A 13,272-nucleotide genomic window follows, 5' to 3' on the forward strand; every position below is an offset into this window, starting at 1 on the left:
GATGGCTTATAACAAGTTATAACTGCTCAGTCTGGCCAGCGTTTTAGTGCTCATGTCCCGATCACTAGAGGAAAATGGAGCATCACTTAACCTTTTTAGACAAGATGCTCCCAAGGACCAGTAAATAACAATACACGGGAACAGGATTCATCCATATACTGGATTCAAAAGCATCGATGTTTCTGAATCATATTGTTCATATTTGCGTATCTCTGATGTGCAACATAAGCTATCCCCCGAAGAACGCGTTACCCACTGAGTTACAACACCCGCTTTTTCTCGGCGGGGTTTCAACCAGTCGGTCTGATTTTTAGCATGTGAGTAAGGTCAATGGAGAACTAGTCACTCGCAAAAAATCAGAGCGCTTGGTTGAAAACCCACCGAGACAAAGCGGTGGGTGCAACTCAGTGGGTAACGCGTTCTTCGGGGGATAGCTGTATATCTATCATTTTCCAGGATGCTTTCATGAACTGGCTGTATTGGTGCTAGATTAGATTAGATTAGATATCTAAAGGTCCCAGATGAATCTGGGACGAAGCGAAAATTTGGTATTCTCAAAGAAATTTCCTCTATAAATTTCAAACAATATCATCATATGAATCAACGTTGATTATTAGTATCTGATGCAATTACAGACAAGAGATCTATCTATCACGACTGTCTGTTCCGTTTGATATAAGTGAACCAATCTAAATAGATCTCCAGTGTTTTATATCTATATCATTTATCTTATCTGAATTCTTTGAAGTAGAGATTAATCTGCTATATACGGCAATTAATCTATGTAAGCACTTTGTCGTTATGAATCACTTGATAACGGTCACTGCCCATTTGAACAGCAGAAGAAGACGTCAGAATATAGCCAAAATTTTCGCCAACTACCAGTGCACCTTCGTATCTCGAGATTAAATGTTCCATTATCGCAATTGTATTGTCGTAGGTGTGGACTTCGCGGGTACTTCGGCAGCAATTCAAAATGCTGAGATAAGAGGAAGCCTATAAAGGATCGTTCGACAGTCCGATGTGACTTTAGTATCGCGCAGGTGTCTTGAGTAGTGGAGTTGAACTTTGTAGTAGATTTTGAATATCGAAGGAGAAGAATAATAAGAAGAAGAAAGGGAAGAGTGGTGGTAGCAGATTTGTGCAATCTGGCGAAATTCTGATGTCATTTGAAGAGTTTTGCGGAGGTCCCTTTTGGGTAAGGTTCTTTGTTGTGGTTTGCGAACATGATACTTGTGAAATACATATACTGATTGATAGCCCCATGTGCTTCAGAACATCTGAGTGAATCATGAACAACCGAAGGGGGGTTGTTCCAATATACGGCAATTGAAACACCAAATATGGTTATCTTATCAGTCGATGATCCAATATAACTCACTATAATGATGGTGTACGTCCTCCCAGAATACGGATGCACGATGACTTGTTGAAAAGTTCAATGAGATAATTTGCTGTTTACAACAATGCGAACAACGATTTTAGTGCTATAGTGGCTCGCTGTTTGCACATTCTCAGGAATTATGTGCAACTACTTGCTCACTGTTGTTACACATCGAATAATAACATTTTTTTTTCTTGACAGGACGGTCAACTGGAATGGCGAGAAAGCAATCCGGATTTGACCTTCTGCCTCCAGCGAGTGGCTCTTCAGTGGATTCCCTGCTTCTTTCTGTTTGTCTTCTCCGTTTATGAAATCTACAAATATGGTACTAGCCGCTTCCGAGACATACCATGGAATTGGTACAACCTATCAAAGATGCTTGTCACATTCATGCTGATGTGCATGAACTGGATCGATCTGGGTATGGTTGTCACCTTCAAAGACGAACAAGGACTGTTCGACGTCCAAATTGTGACAGCGGTGCTAAACGCTGTAGCCTATGTGAGTTAACGAATGGATCTAGGTTATCTCCAATGGTAGAATAATACTGATTTTAACCCCCCACAGATTCTTCTAATTGTACTAATGTTCTACCAACGACGGTATGGCATTCGAAGTTCCGGAACGTTCTTCATCTTCTGGTTCATGCGAATGTTCTTCGGAATCATCCAGCTTCGAACGGAAGTGCAAAACAAGGAAATCCGTGGAGAAGTCTCCGGTGATGCTGTCAATTTCTGGGAGTACCAGTACATCAGCTATATCATTCAGTACGCGTTGATCTGCCTGATTTTGGTATTAGAGATTTTCCCAGATCAGGAACCAACCTACAGTGACTACCCGGAAGGGAAAAAACCTAGTCCAGAACTGGGATCCAGTTTCTTCGTGCGGTTGTTCTTCCTGTACTTCGACTCGTTCACGTGGAGAGGTTTCCGGAAACCGTTGACATCGGACGACATGTATGACATCAATCCGCAAGATGCGTCCCGGGAGTTAGTTCCTCCGTTCGATAAGTACTGGTTCGAGAGTGTGGAAAACAGTCGGGTGAAGCAGATGACTGCCGATAAGAAGGCTGGAAAGACAAACGTGGAGTACAAACCGCACTCGGCGACCTACGGGTCTGTACTGCCGGCAATCGTCAAGGCATACGGAGGTCCGTTTTGGTTTGCAGGTTTGTTCCAGCTGGCGATTTCCGGACTGCAGTTTGCTTCTCCGTATCTCATGCAGTAAGTAGAGTTATGTAAAGTGTGACAAAACAAATTACTTCAAAATATGATAACCAAATTAATTGTGGCAATTTCGAGCACCGCGGACCACATTGGTCAGTTCCGGGCATGTCTGAGATGCACCCGGGGAGTTAACCAGACCAGACTAGAATTAAAACCCATCATGCCAATATCAGTAATACGTCTCAATCAAAATTTATTGTTGGCCTGCTTTCGACGTCCATGAAGCAAAACAAAAACATGTCTTCTGATGTGAAAAATGTTGTGCCTCCAACGTTGTTTACGTATGGTGGAGACATCTACAATTTGTAAGTGGGAACGTGAAACTAAGGTTTTCTGCTAGATATGCGGGGGGTGCCCGCATAGATACTACGGAGTTGGATAGTTTGGTAGGGTCAGGATTCGCTTAAGCAAGCGATGCAACCATTGTAATTGTTTAGTTTTAGGGGAGCTTGGGAGTAAACGCATGATCTTCTACTCAGTAAGCAAAAGTGCACAGCAAAAAAATAATTTTGATATCACATCAAAGTGGATGCACTTTAATCGTGTCAAAAATATGGTGTAATATTACTTGCCAATAAGGACAACATGAATTGACATTACGCTGCTTTTACTGCATTTGTTTATTTTTGTGGCCATACAAATTACATGAGATTTTCGACATGATGGAAGTGCATCCTCTTGGATGTAATATTAAAATTGATTTTTTGCTGTGTGACAGCCACCAAGCTGGCCGGAAATAATCACTTCGCTTTTTTACACAAAGCTAAAAAATTGACAGCTCGAAAAAAAACGCAGCAGGCTCTGCCCGTGAACGGTTGGTTTTGTTTTCGCTGGCGCTGATTTCATTTGTTTTTCGCATATTTTTTAATTGTACCAAATCAAACAAATATTAGTTTTCGCGTGTGGATTAGTGTAAATTAAGATCTATCACGTCTTAAGAAGTTTTTTTTAGTGATATTGTAATTAAATTGAAAAATCTGGGACAAGAATTTGTTTCGAGTAGCTATGTTGCTGTGGTGTCGCATCGGTCGGTTTTTCATTTCGCTTATTTTTGGTGCTTTGTCTCCCTCCCAAGAAGAGTTTTACCGGGTATTTTTTTCTTTTCTTGGTGCTGGCATTCTGCCTTCCACGCGAATGAGGTGTCAAGCAAAAATTCGGTGCAAATGAAAAACTTCGATTGTGATTCAAAATGTCGTGTTGGGTTGTAAAAACAACGCGGAAAATTTTTTCGATTACCGCGAGTGAACAAACCGGTCTTTTTTCGGAGGCAGAATTTGGTAAGATCCATCTGATATATAATCAATCATAAATGCATATTTCCATATATTACTAAATATGCCCCAGATTTCGAAATGGATTAATTAGATGGGAAATTTGTAGAAATTTTAATAAATCATTTTAAAATTTGTGGCCCAGTGGCCACCGGAGATGTTCCAAATTTTTCATCTCTGAATTTTTTCGTCTCTTGTGCTTTTTTTTCCTAGGATGAAAATTTATAATTCATATTTTTTCCTGATGCAACAAGCAATTTTGAATTCAATGCTAGCTACAGATTCAAGATCTGTTGAGAATCAACCGAGATCTGGCCATTTCCTTGAAATCGGTGCCGGTAAAGTGACAGTAATGTTAATCTTTTGAATCACGTCAATGATACCTATCAACCCTCATGATTTTTCAGCACGATATCTTCAGAATCGTTTTCAGCAAAACAAGTTGCGATGGCCATCCTAGAGCAGGTTCTGGGGGAAGTGGTCAGTTTTGGGACATGACCGGAACCATATCAATTGGGTGCCAAACTTCAAGATTTTGCTAGCCACATTGGGTGGTGGATATCCTGGAGCAGGTTTTAGATGCTCCGGGGAAGGGGTCAATTTTTAGTATGACCGGATCCATGTTAATATGGATGTCAAACTGTAAGATTTTACAAGACAACACCAGTGGCAGTTTTATCAGGCAAATAACTTGCCATGGCTGCTCTGTAGCATGTTCTGGATGCCCCGGGGGAAGTGGCCAATTTGGGACATGACCGGAACCATATCAATATGGGTGTCAAGCTTCAAGATTATTCAAACCATTGCCAGAGGTAGATTTACAAAATTTACAAAATTTACAAAATTTACAATATTTTCAAAATTTACAAAATCTACAAAATTTACAAAACAATTTTACCCACAGGGAACTGATGAAATGGATCGCCCTGGACGGTCCCACTTGGCAAGGAGTCATGCTGACATTCGGCCTGTTCGCCACGTCCCTACTCATCGCGCTGTTCAACGGCCAGTACTTCTACAACACCTTCTTGACGGGCTTCCGCATCCGCACCGGTCTGATCAGTGGCATCTACCGGAAGGCGCTGAGAATCTCCAGCTCAGCGAAAAAGGACACCACCGTTGGAGAGATTGTGAACCTGATGGCGGTGGACGCGCAGCGATTCTTCGAACTGACCTCGTACCTTCACATTCTTTGGTCCGGCCCGCTGATAATCGCCCTCTGTCTCTATCTGCTGTACGAGATCTTGGGAGTGGCCGTGTTTGCCGGTCTTGCCGTAATGATTGTGATGACACCGATCTCCGGGTTCATGGCAACGAAAATGCGCGATCTACAGGTAGAGCAGATGAAGATCAAGGATGATCGCGTGAAGAAAATGAATGAGATTCTTGGTGGAATCAAGGTTCTTAAGCTGTACGCTTGGGAGAAGAGCTTCCAGGACTCTATATTGGAGGTTCGAGATAAAGAAATTGGTATACTCAAGAAGATGGCTTACTACGGAGCGGGAGTATATTTTACGTTTACCATGGCTCCGTTCCTCGTCACCTTGATTTCGTTTGCAGTGTACGTTTTGATGGACGAGAACAACCACCTGGATGCACAAACGGCCTTCGTATCACTAGCTTTGTTCAACATTTTGCGGTTTCCGCTGGGATGGCTCCCTATGATGGTGACCTTCTCGATGCAGGCTTGGGTATCGATCCAACGTATCAACAAGTTTATGAATAGTGCCGAGTTGGACCCGAACAACGTTACGCACCACAAAAGTGACAATGCGTTGCTTATCAAGGATGGGTCGTTCACTTGGGGAGAGGAAACGCTAACGTTGAAGAACATTCATCTGTCACTGAGGAAAGGTCAACTATCGGCGGTCGTCGGAGGCGTAGGAAGTGGTAAGAGTTCGCTGATCTACGCCCTGCTCGGAGAGATGGAGAAGATCAGTGGTTCGGTGAATACAGATGGCTCGATTGCATACGTTCCCCAGCAAGCATGGATTCAGAATGCCACACTTCGGGAGAATATCCTGTTTGGAAAAACATACGATCTGCAGAAGTACGATAGAGTGCTTGAATGTTGTGCTCTCAAGCCAGATCTGGAGATGCTACCGGGTGGAGATTTAACCGAAATCGGTGAGAAAGGTATCAATCTGTCCGGTGGACAGAAGCAGCGAGTTGCCTTAGCTCGAGCCGTCTACGCAGATGCCGATGTCTACCTGTTTGATGACCCGTTGAGTGCAGTCGATGCCCACGTTGGAAAGCATATCTTCGAAAAAGTTATTGGTCCGCAAGGCATTTTGGTTGGAAGATCGAGACTGTTGGTAACACACGGTATTTCGTTTTTGCCGTTTGTGGAAGAGATCTACGTTGTGAAGGATGGAGAGATATCGGAAAGCGGTTCCTATCAGCAGTTATTGGATCAGAAGGGAGCATTTTCCGAATTTTTGACTCAACACATCCAGGACTTGGACGAAGAGGACGAAGGTAATGTTGATTGGTAGTGACTTATTTCCAGCTGATCAATACGGTTTCTTCAATTTCAGAAATTCAAATTCTACAGGAGGTGCTAAAGGATGACGCTTCGCAGCACATCGTTAAACGGTTAATTTCCGTTCGTTCAAATCAATCTGATGAAAACGTTCCACGCAAACGTATCAGTCGACAGGAAACCAGAACTAGCATCAAGAAGGACCAACCGGATCAAACGAAGATAGACAACACTACACTCATCGAAAAGGAAGAATCGGCCACCGGAGCCGTCACGCTAGCTGTCTACATGAAGTACATTAAAGCAATTGGTCTATCGTTAGGTCTGTGGTCCATCTTGTTCAGTATCATCACGCAAGGCAGTGGAATTTACTCCAGTATTTGGTTAACGGATTGGTCGGAAGATCCGGAAGCCATCACCGATACGTCCGTTCGCGACATGTATCTTGGAGTTTACGGTGCCTTGGGAGGCGTTCAGTCGATCGCTCTGTTCATCAGTTCCGTAGCGTTAGGTTTGGGTTGTTTGAAGGCAGCCAAAGAGCTGCACGATAAGCTACTGGCAAGTTCAATGAGGATGCCTATGTCATTCTTTGATACGACTCCTCTGGGTCGAATCATCAATCGCTTCTCCAAAGACGTGGACGTTATGGATAACGTCCTTCCTGCGACGATTCGAGCTTGGCTGTATTTCTTCTTCAGTGTCATTGGTGTTTTTGTCGTTATCGGTACATCAACACCTATCTTCCTGGCCGTTGTACCACCTTTGATGGTTATCTACTACTTCATCCAGAAAATTTACATTGCAACCTCACGTCAGCTGAAGCGTTTGGAGTCAGTTACTCGAAGTCCCATCTATTCGCACTTTGGCGAGAGTATCAGCGGTCAATCGACGATTCGGGCGTATAACGAGCAGGCACGATTCACCCTGGAGTCCGAGGACAAAGTGGACTATAATCAGAAAGTGTCATATCCCACGATCATCGCGAATCGATGGTTGGGAATACGATTGGAAATAGTTGGAAGCTTGGTAGTGCTGTTCGCAGCCATGTTTGCCGTATTAGCAAAGGGCACCATTGGACCGGCCACTGTGGGATTGTCGATCTCGTATGCGCTTCAGATCTCCGCTACGTTGAGTTTTATGGTAAGAATGACGGCTGAAGTGGAGACTAACATTGTGGCGGTTGAACGATTGGAGGAGTACACCGAATTGCCACGTGAAGCCGAGTGGCAGAAGGGATCAGTTGATAAAAGTTGGCCATCGGAAGGCAAGGTGGAGTTCAAAGATTTCAAACTGCGGTACAGGGAAGGGCTCGAGTTGGTCGTCAAGGGAATTTCGATCAATGTGATGGGAGGACAGAAGGTTGGAATCGTTGGAAGGACCGGTGCCGGAAAGTCCAGTTTAACACTGGGTTTGTTCAGGTATTTCATAATGTTCGGAATCCATAATGATTTACTTATTGTACGGATTGTTCCACTTCAGAATTGTGGAAGCAGCCGGTGGTAAAATCATCATCGATGGTGTTGACATCTCGCAGATAGGTCTGCACCAGCTGCGAAGTCGCTTGACTATCATCCCTCAGGATCCGGTTATGTTTTCCGGAAGTCTCCGCATGAATATCGATCCATTCGGGACCTACTCGGATGATCAGGTGTGGAAGGCGTTGGAGCTGTCACATTTGAAGACCTTCGTGAAGGGGTTGCCAGCTGGATTGGAGCACGAGGCTGCCGAGAATGGTGAGAATCTCTCCGTTGGTCAGCGCCAACTGATCTGCTTGGCACGAGCAGTTTTGAGGAAAACGAAAGTATTGATATTGGACGAAGCAACTGCCGCGGTTGATTTGGAAACGGATGACTTGATTCAGGTGAGCTGGAGATGCTTTTATGGTGCAGCTGTTTTTTTTTTGTTATTTACATGTGATTTGTTACTTATTTTTAGAAAACAATCCGCACGGAATTTGCAGACTGTACAATCCTAACGATTGCCCATCGTCTCAACACTATCCTCGATTCTGATCGGGTTTTGGTGCTGGACAAGGGCCTCGTAGCAGAGTGTGATGCGCCACAAAGTCTTCTAGCCGATAAGAATTCAATATTCTACGGAATGGCCAAAAATGCGGGTATTGTTAGCTAGTATTTGTTCCGGGGAGTGTTGGCCGATTGATTATTAAAAATTGTTATTACATGTTGTTTATTGATGGTTGTCCACTGTTGATTGATGATTTCTAAAGAAATAAAAAAATGTTCATGTTTATCTAGGAATATTACAAATTTAGGTTCATAGCTCCCATTTCCAGAAAAGTATTCTTCAATACACGAGCAAAAAGACAACGATGAAAAATGCTGTGAGATTGTAGGCCGTATTAGGGAAAACTATTGAACTGAGGAGGCTTTTCCTTCCCGAGTAGACTGTCCACCTTGCTGTCCAAAAGGGCTGTGTTCGATCGTTTGGACCTCACTGTTGGTCCAAATGATCGAACGCAGCCCTTTTGGACAGTCATAATTCGTGAGATTGACATTACAACCCCATTTTTATCCAGATTTTTACGCTGCTGTGCCATAAAACATGAATGTCCCGTATCTGACACATCTGACACTAAAGAGATGATTTTTTTCTTTGACACTTGGACCCATCGAAGAGGGACCAACGACTTTACTTCCCGTGATCAGAGATTTTATGCCTCAGAAAATCCAGGCAGCTTCGACACTAAATGATTACCAAATATGAAATTTTTCTTCTAAATGACAGTTGATATTTGTAATTATTTAGCAGAACAATGTTTGATTCAAAATTATAACATTGGTGGTGTTTTTTTAGTGGTACAAAATGGTTTGATTATTGAAGAATCAGTGGAAGACCGGACCTGCTTCTAGGCACTTTGGATTTCTTCTATTTCTGTATCCCACAGGGGTACTGCTTCTAGTGAACGGGAAGTAATGGCAGAAGCAAACTAATGTTCTGCCACAATCCCTAATGACCTTCCACAATCTCTATGCTTTCAAACGCGTTAAGACGGCGACATAATGATGAGTTCCAGCATCAAGCCCGTTTAACGAGTGGGTTTTAATTCGTTTGTTTTTCCCTGGCAAATACCGGTCTGAGAATGAGTTATGAAACTGCTGAAAGAACTGAAGTGAACTGAACAAAATTTTCAAACAGTAGATATTGTTTAGAACCAGTCTCAGGTATTTTAAGGAAAAACAATTATTGGTACCCTTCTGACTAAGTATTCTGATTTTTATTTAAATATGGGCGGAAGACATATAAAAAATACATGCATTCTACAATGCGCACAGCGTTCGTTAAATGCAACGTTTTCCTTATGCCTTGAATACACTTGGATGCCAAACTATGAGCATGAGCCTTTTATAATAAACCATGATCACACTTGTATAGTTTTTGTATAGTGCTCATAATTGAAATGAAGTAGGCTGTGCCGGCAAACGGTTGCGTTTATTTTTGCTGTCTAGCTTTTTTCTCGTGATTCCCCGTACTGAAGTGTTTTTAAAGAAGAACAATCTCCAGTTTAGTTTTCGAGAAGTTGATTTTAACCTGAAATGTTTGTTTTTGTGGAACGCAATCGAGCTGTACCATCCAGGTCGTAACGGAAGCAACCGTTATTGATCAGGTAAATCCGGGACTTTTGCGAGACCTCTTCCATCCTGACAATCTCATCTGTGCAAAATAAGGCGTTGTGGATAATTTTTCCCTGAAAACCCTTTCACATCGGGAAGCAGTCGATCAACGGAAACCTGGATGCCATCCGAAGAGTGGCAGAAGAACTCAACAACTAGCAAGTTTTTTCATGTTCTACTCGATGGTGGTACCGGAAATTGAAAGCATTGGTTTGAGAAGAGTTTCCAGTTTATCAAAAATTTCTCGCGGTTTGAATTCCACGTCCAGTTTACGGACAAGTTGCATCCAGCAGTCAACTTAATTGGTGAGCTCGATCCAGTTTTATCTTTTTTGCCATATACTTAGGTAGGGTACTCGGAAAAAAATCCGTTCCCAAAAACGGGAACGGACCGTGAACTAAAAATCACGGCTAGCTATCCAGAACAAAATTTTCTCAAATATACACCGTGAACTATGGTTCACGGCTGTGGTTCACGAATATGGGAACTCTTTTTTTCCCGCGTAGGATTTCCAAAAATATGCTTGAGTCTTGATGAGAAAAGATACTAAGCCGGGCCGTTATTATAGAAGATCGTAACAGATAGAACTCGGACGTAACGATACGGAAAAATGAATAAGTATATTGCATTCATATTTCGGGCTAATTTTTCTGCATAGTTAAAAGAAATTAAGCGTATTGAACGATAAGAACAGCTATACATGTTTTTGGAGTCGTGTTTTTAACGAAGAATCGATCAATGTATATTGGTCTATTTAAAAGGTGACGCGAGACTCGCGTAACATTTGAAAAGGGCCTATCTTCGTTGATAGATTCTCTTCTAAGACTTTCTCTTTGGTTTACCACGGCAACTTAAACGAATTTCTCACTAAGCTCGCAGCAAAGTTCGAAAGAAGATGATGTTAGCTTGCGCGTGAAACAACACACTGAATCGGAAATTCATTTGCAGTCTGGATATTCGCGAAAAAGAAAATCGATCAACAATGATAGGCCCTTTTCTCGTGTTACGCGAGAAATTTCGATTTAAACATTTTAATACCCTCCAGCCTGAAAATAATGGGTTGGGAAAAAATTTTTGACAAAAATACAATTCTGACACCTTAAAACCCTCCAAATCTCGATTAGAGCCGTATTAACGGAGATAAATTGATTTAAAGATTTTAATACCCTCCAGCCTGAAAATAATGGGTCAACAATTTTTTCCCAACCCATTATTTTCAGGCTGGAGGGTATTAAAATCTTTAAATCGATTTATCTCCGTTAATACGGCTCTAATCGAGATTTGGAGGGTATTTAGGCGTCAGAAATTTTTTTTTGGCCAAATTTTTTTCCCAACCTATTATTTTCAGGCTGGAGGGTATTAAAATTTTTAAATCGATTTATCTCCGTTAATACGGCTCTAATCAAGGTTTGGAGGGAGTTTAGGTGTCAGAAATTTTTTGGTCAAAATTTTTTTCCCAACCCATTATTTTCAGGCTGGATGGTATACATAAGAACGCTTATCAATGGTTGTCGGGCTCTGCCAGCTAATCAGTCGATTTGCGACCTCTGTGCGGGGCCCGGTGGGGTTGCTGGCGGTGATATTTGCCGTCAGTAATGCGAACAAGAACGGGGGATCATCGTCGCAATAGCCCGTGATTATCGCAACCTGGGGATGCTAAGCGGCTTAGTGCTGGTTACGATTTGGCCGTCCTGAATGAACTATATTCACCTCTTCAAGGTGGTTTGTTTAAAAGGACGTTAATAAATGGAAGAATGGAAGCCTCCTGTGACCGATGTGGGGACGCCGAGGAAAACACGGTTTCCAAAACAACAAAGGTCGCTCTAACATTCCTTCCCGCTACTCCCACCTGATTGCAAGGACGGACCCGTTATTTTTTTTTTATATTAATTTATTTGTACAGGCTCAATCGAATAAACTTTACAGAGCCGAGTTATCATTTACATTATACATGATTGATGTCTTAAATCTAGAGTTAAAGGAATTGAACCGATTACTCGCGGTCGTCTCGAGGTTAGTGGAGATTTACATTTTTTTGGATGGGGAAAGGGAGAAGGAGGTTTGAAACATAATTTATTATACAAATATTTAATTAATCCTAAAACATGAACTTATTTCTATTCATCTTGAAAGAAAACATTAAAAAAAAAACTACACGCACAATACACAAACTAAACACAAGGTTAATCAAACTTACAATCTAAGGTTAGTATTCTTAAAGTAAACATATATGAGTTTCATAAACTCCAGATCACGTCTAGCCAAAATATCCCGAACTGGAACATTAGGTTGTCTACCTCGAGCCCGAAGGGAATCGCACAGCTCAGATCTGACTCCACGATGCTCAGCACAAGACCAAAGGATGTGATCGGCGTCTTGGTAACCTTGTCCACATTCACAGAGATTGCTGTCTCCCAGCCCAACACGAAACAAGTGAGCGTTTAACGAATAGTGATTGGACATGAGGCGAGACATCAGACGAATGAAGTCTCGACCCACATCCAACCCCTTGAACCAAGGACTCTTCGACACCTTAGGGATGATCGAGAATAGCCATCGTCCCAAACTTCCTTCACTCCATTTATTTTGCCAGCTGGCGAGCGACTGTTGACGATAAATGAAGAAAAATTCATTGTAGGCGATTTGTCGATCGTAAATATCGCCTTGCATAGCGCCCACCTTAGCAAGTGAGTCCGCCTTCTCATTGCCCGGAATCGAGCAATGAGATGGGACCCATGCAAAGGTGATGACAAAAGATCTTAAAGATAAAGCACTCAGAAGCTCTCGTATTTTCATGAGAAAATACGAGGAGTGCTTTACCGGCCTCATGGATCGAATAGCCTCGACAGAACTGAGACTATCCGTAAAAATAAAATAATGATCTGGTGCAAGTGAGGCGATCGTTTCTAGCGTATAATGTATTGCCGCCAGCTCAGCAACATATACGGAACAAGGAGCTTGAAGCATTCGAGAGGCACTATGAAATTCGTTATAAATACCAAAACCAGCGGACGCCTCTATTAATGATCCATCTGTGAAGAACGATCTTGCGGAATCAACTTGGCCAAACTTTGCAGCGTAAATTGACGGAACAATCATGGAACGATGATGTTCTGGGATCCCACGAATCTCCCGCGTCATAGATAAATCAAAACTAACTGAATTGCCGAAGTCGGAGAAGCATACACGATGGGGATTATGCTGTGAAGGGCTGACATCCTGAGTTATGTACACGTAGTACAATGACATAAAACGAGTTTGAGGGTTTAGTTCAAGA

The 13,272-nt window shown here is 42.4% G+C and overlaps 1 protein-coding gene across 1 annotated transcript; it reads left to right on the top strand.

Moving 5' to 3' along the window:
- The first annotated feature begins 1,089 nt into the window (after positions 1–1,089).
- On the top strand, positions 1,090–8,540 carry LOC135709732 (multidrug resistance-associated protein 1-like). Its single transcript, XM_065232105.1, has 7 exons — positions 1,090–1,198; positions 1,586–1,885; positions 1,952–2,607; positions 4,786–6,359; positions 6,419–7,781; positions 7,843–8,224; positions 8,299–8,540. The coding sequence occupies exons 1-7, from the start codon at positions 1,163–1,165 to the stop codon at positions 8,491–8,493; spliced, it is 4,506 nt and encodes a 1,501-aa protein (XP_065088177.1). The 5' UTR covers positions 1,090–1,162; the 3' UTR covers positions 8,494–8,540.
- The last annotated feature ends 4,732 nt before the right edge of the window (positions 8,541–13,272 follow it).

This window comes from Ochlerotatus camptorhynchus, unplaced genomic scaffold (assembly GCF_037179485.1).
Source record: "Ochlerotatus camptorhynchus isolate MF236.1 unplaced genomic scaffold, CSIRO-AGI_Acam_v1.1 ptg000363l, whole genome shotgun sequence".
Taxonomy (NCBI): Eukaryota; Metazoa; Arthropoda; class Insecta; order Diptera; family Culicidae; genus Ochlerotatus; species Ochlerotatus camptorhynchus.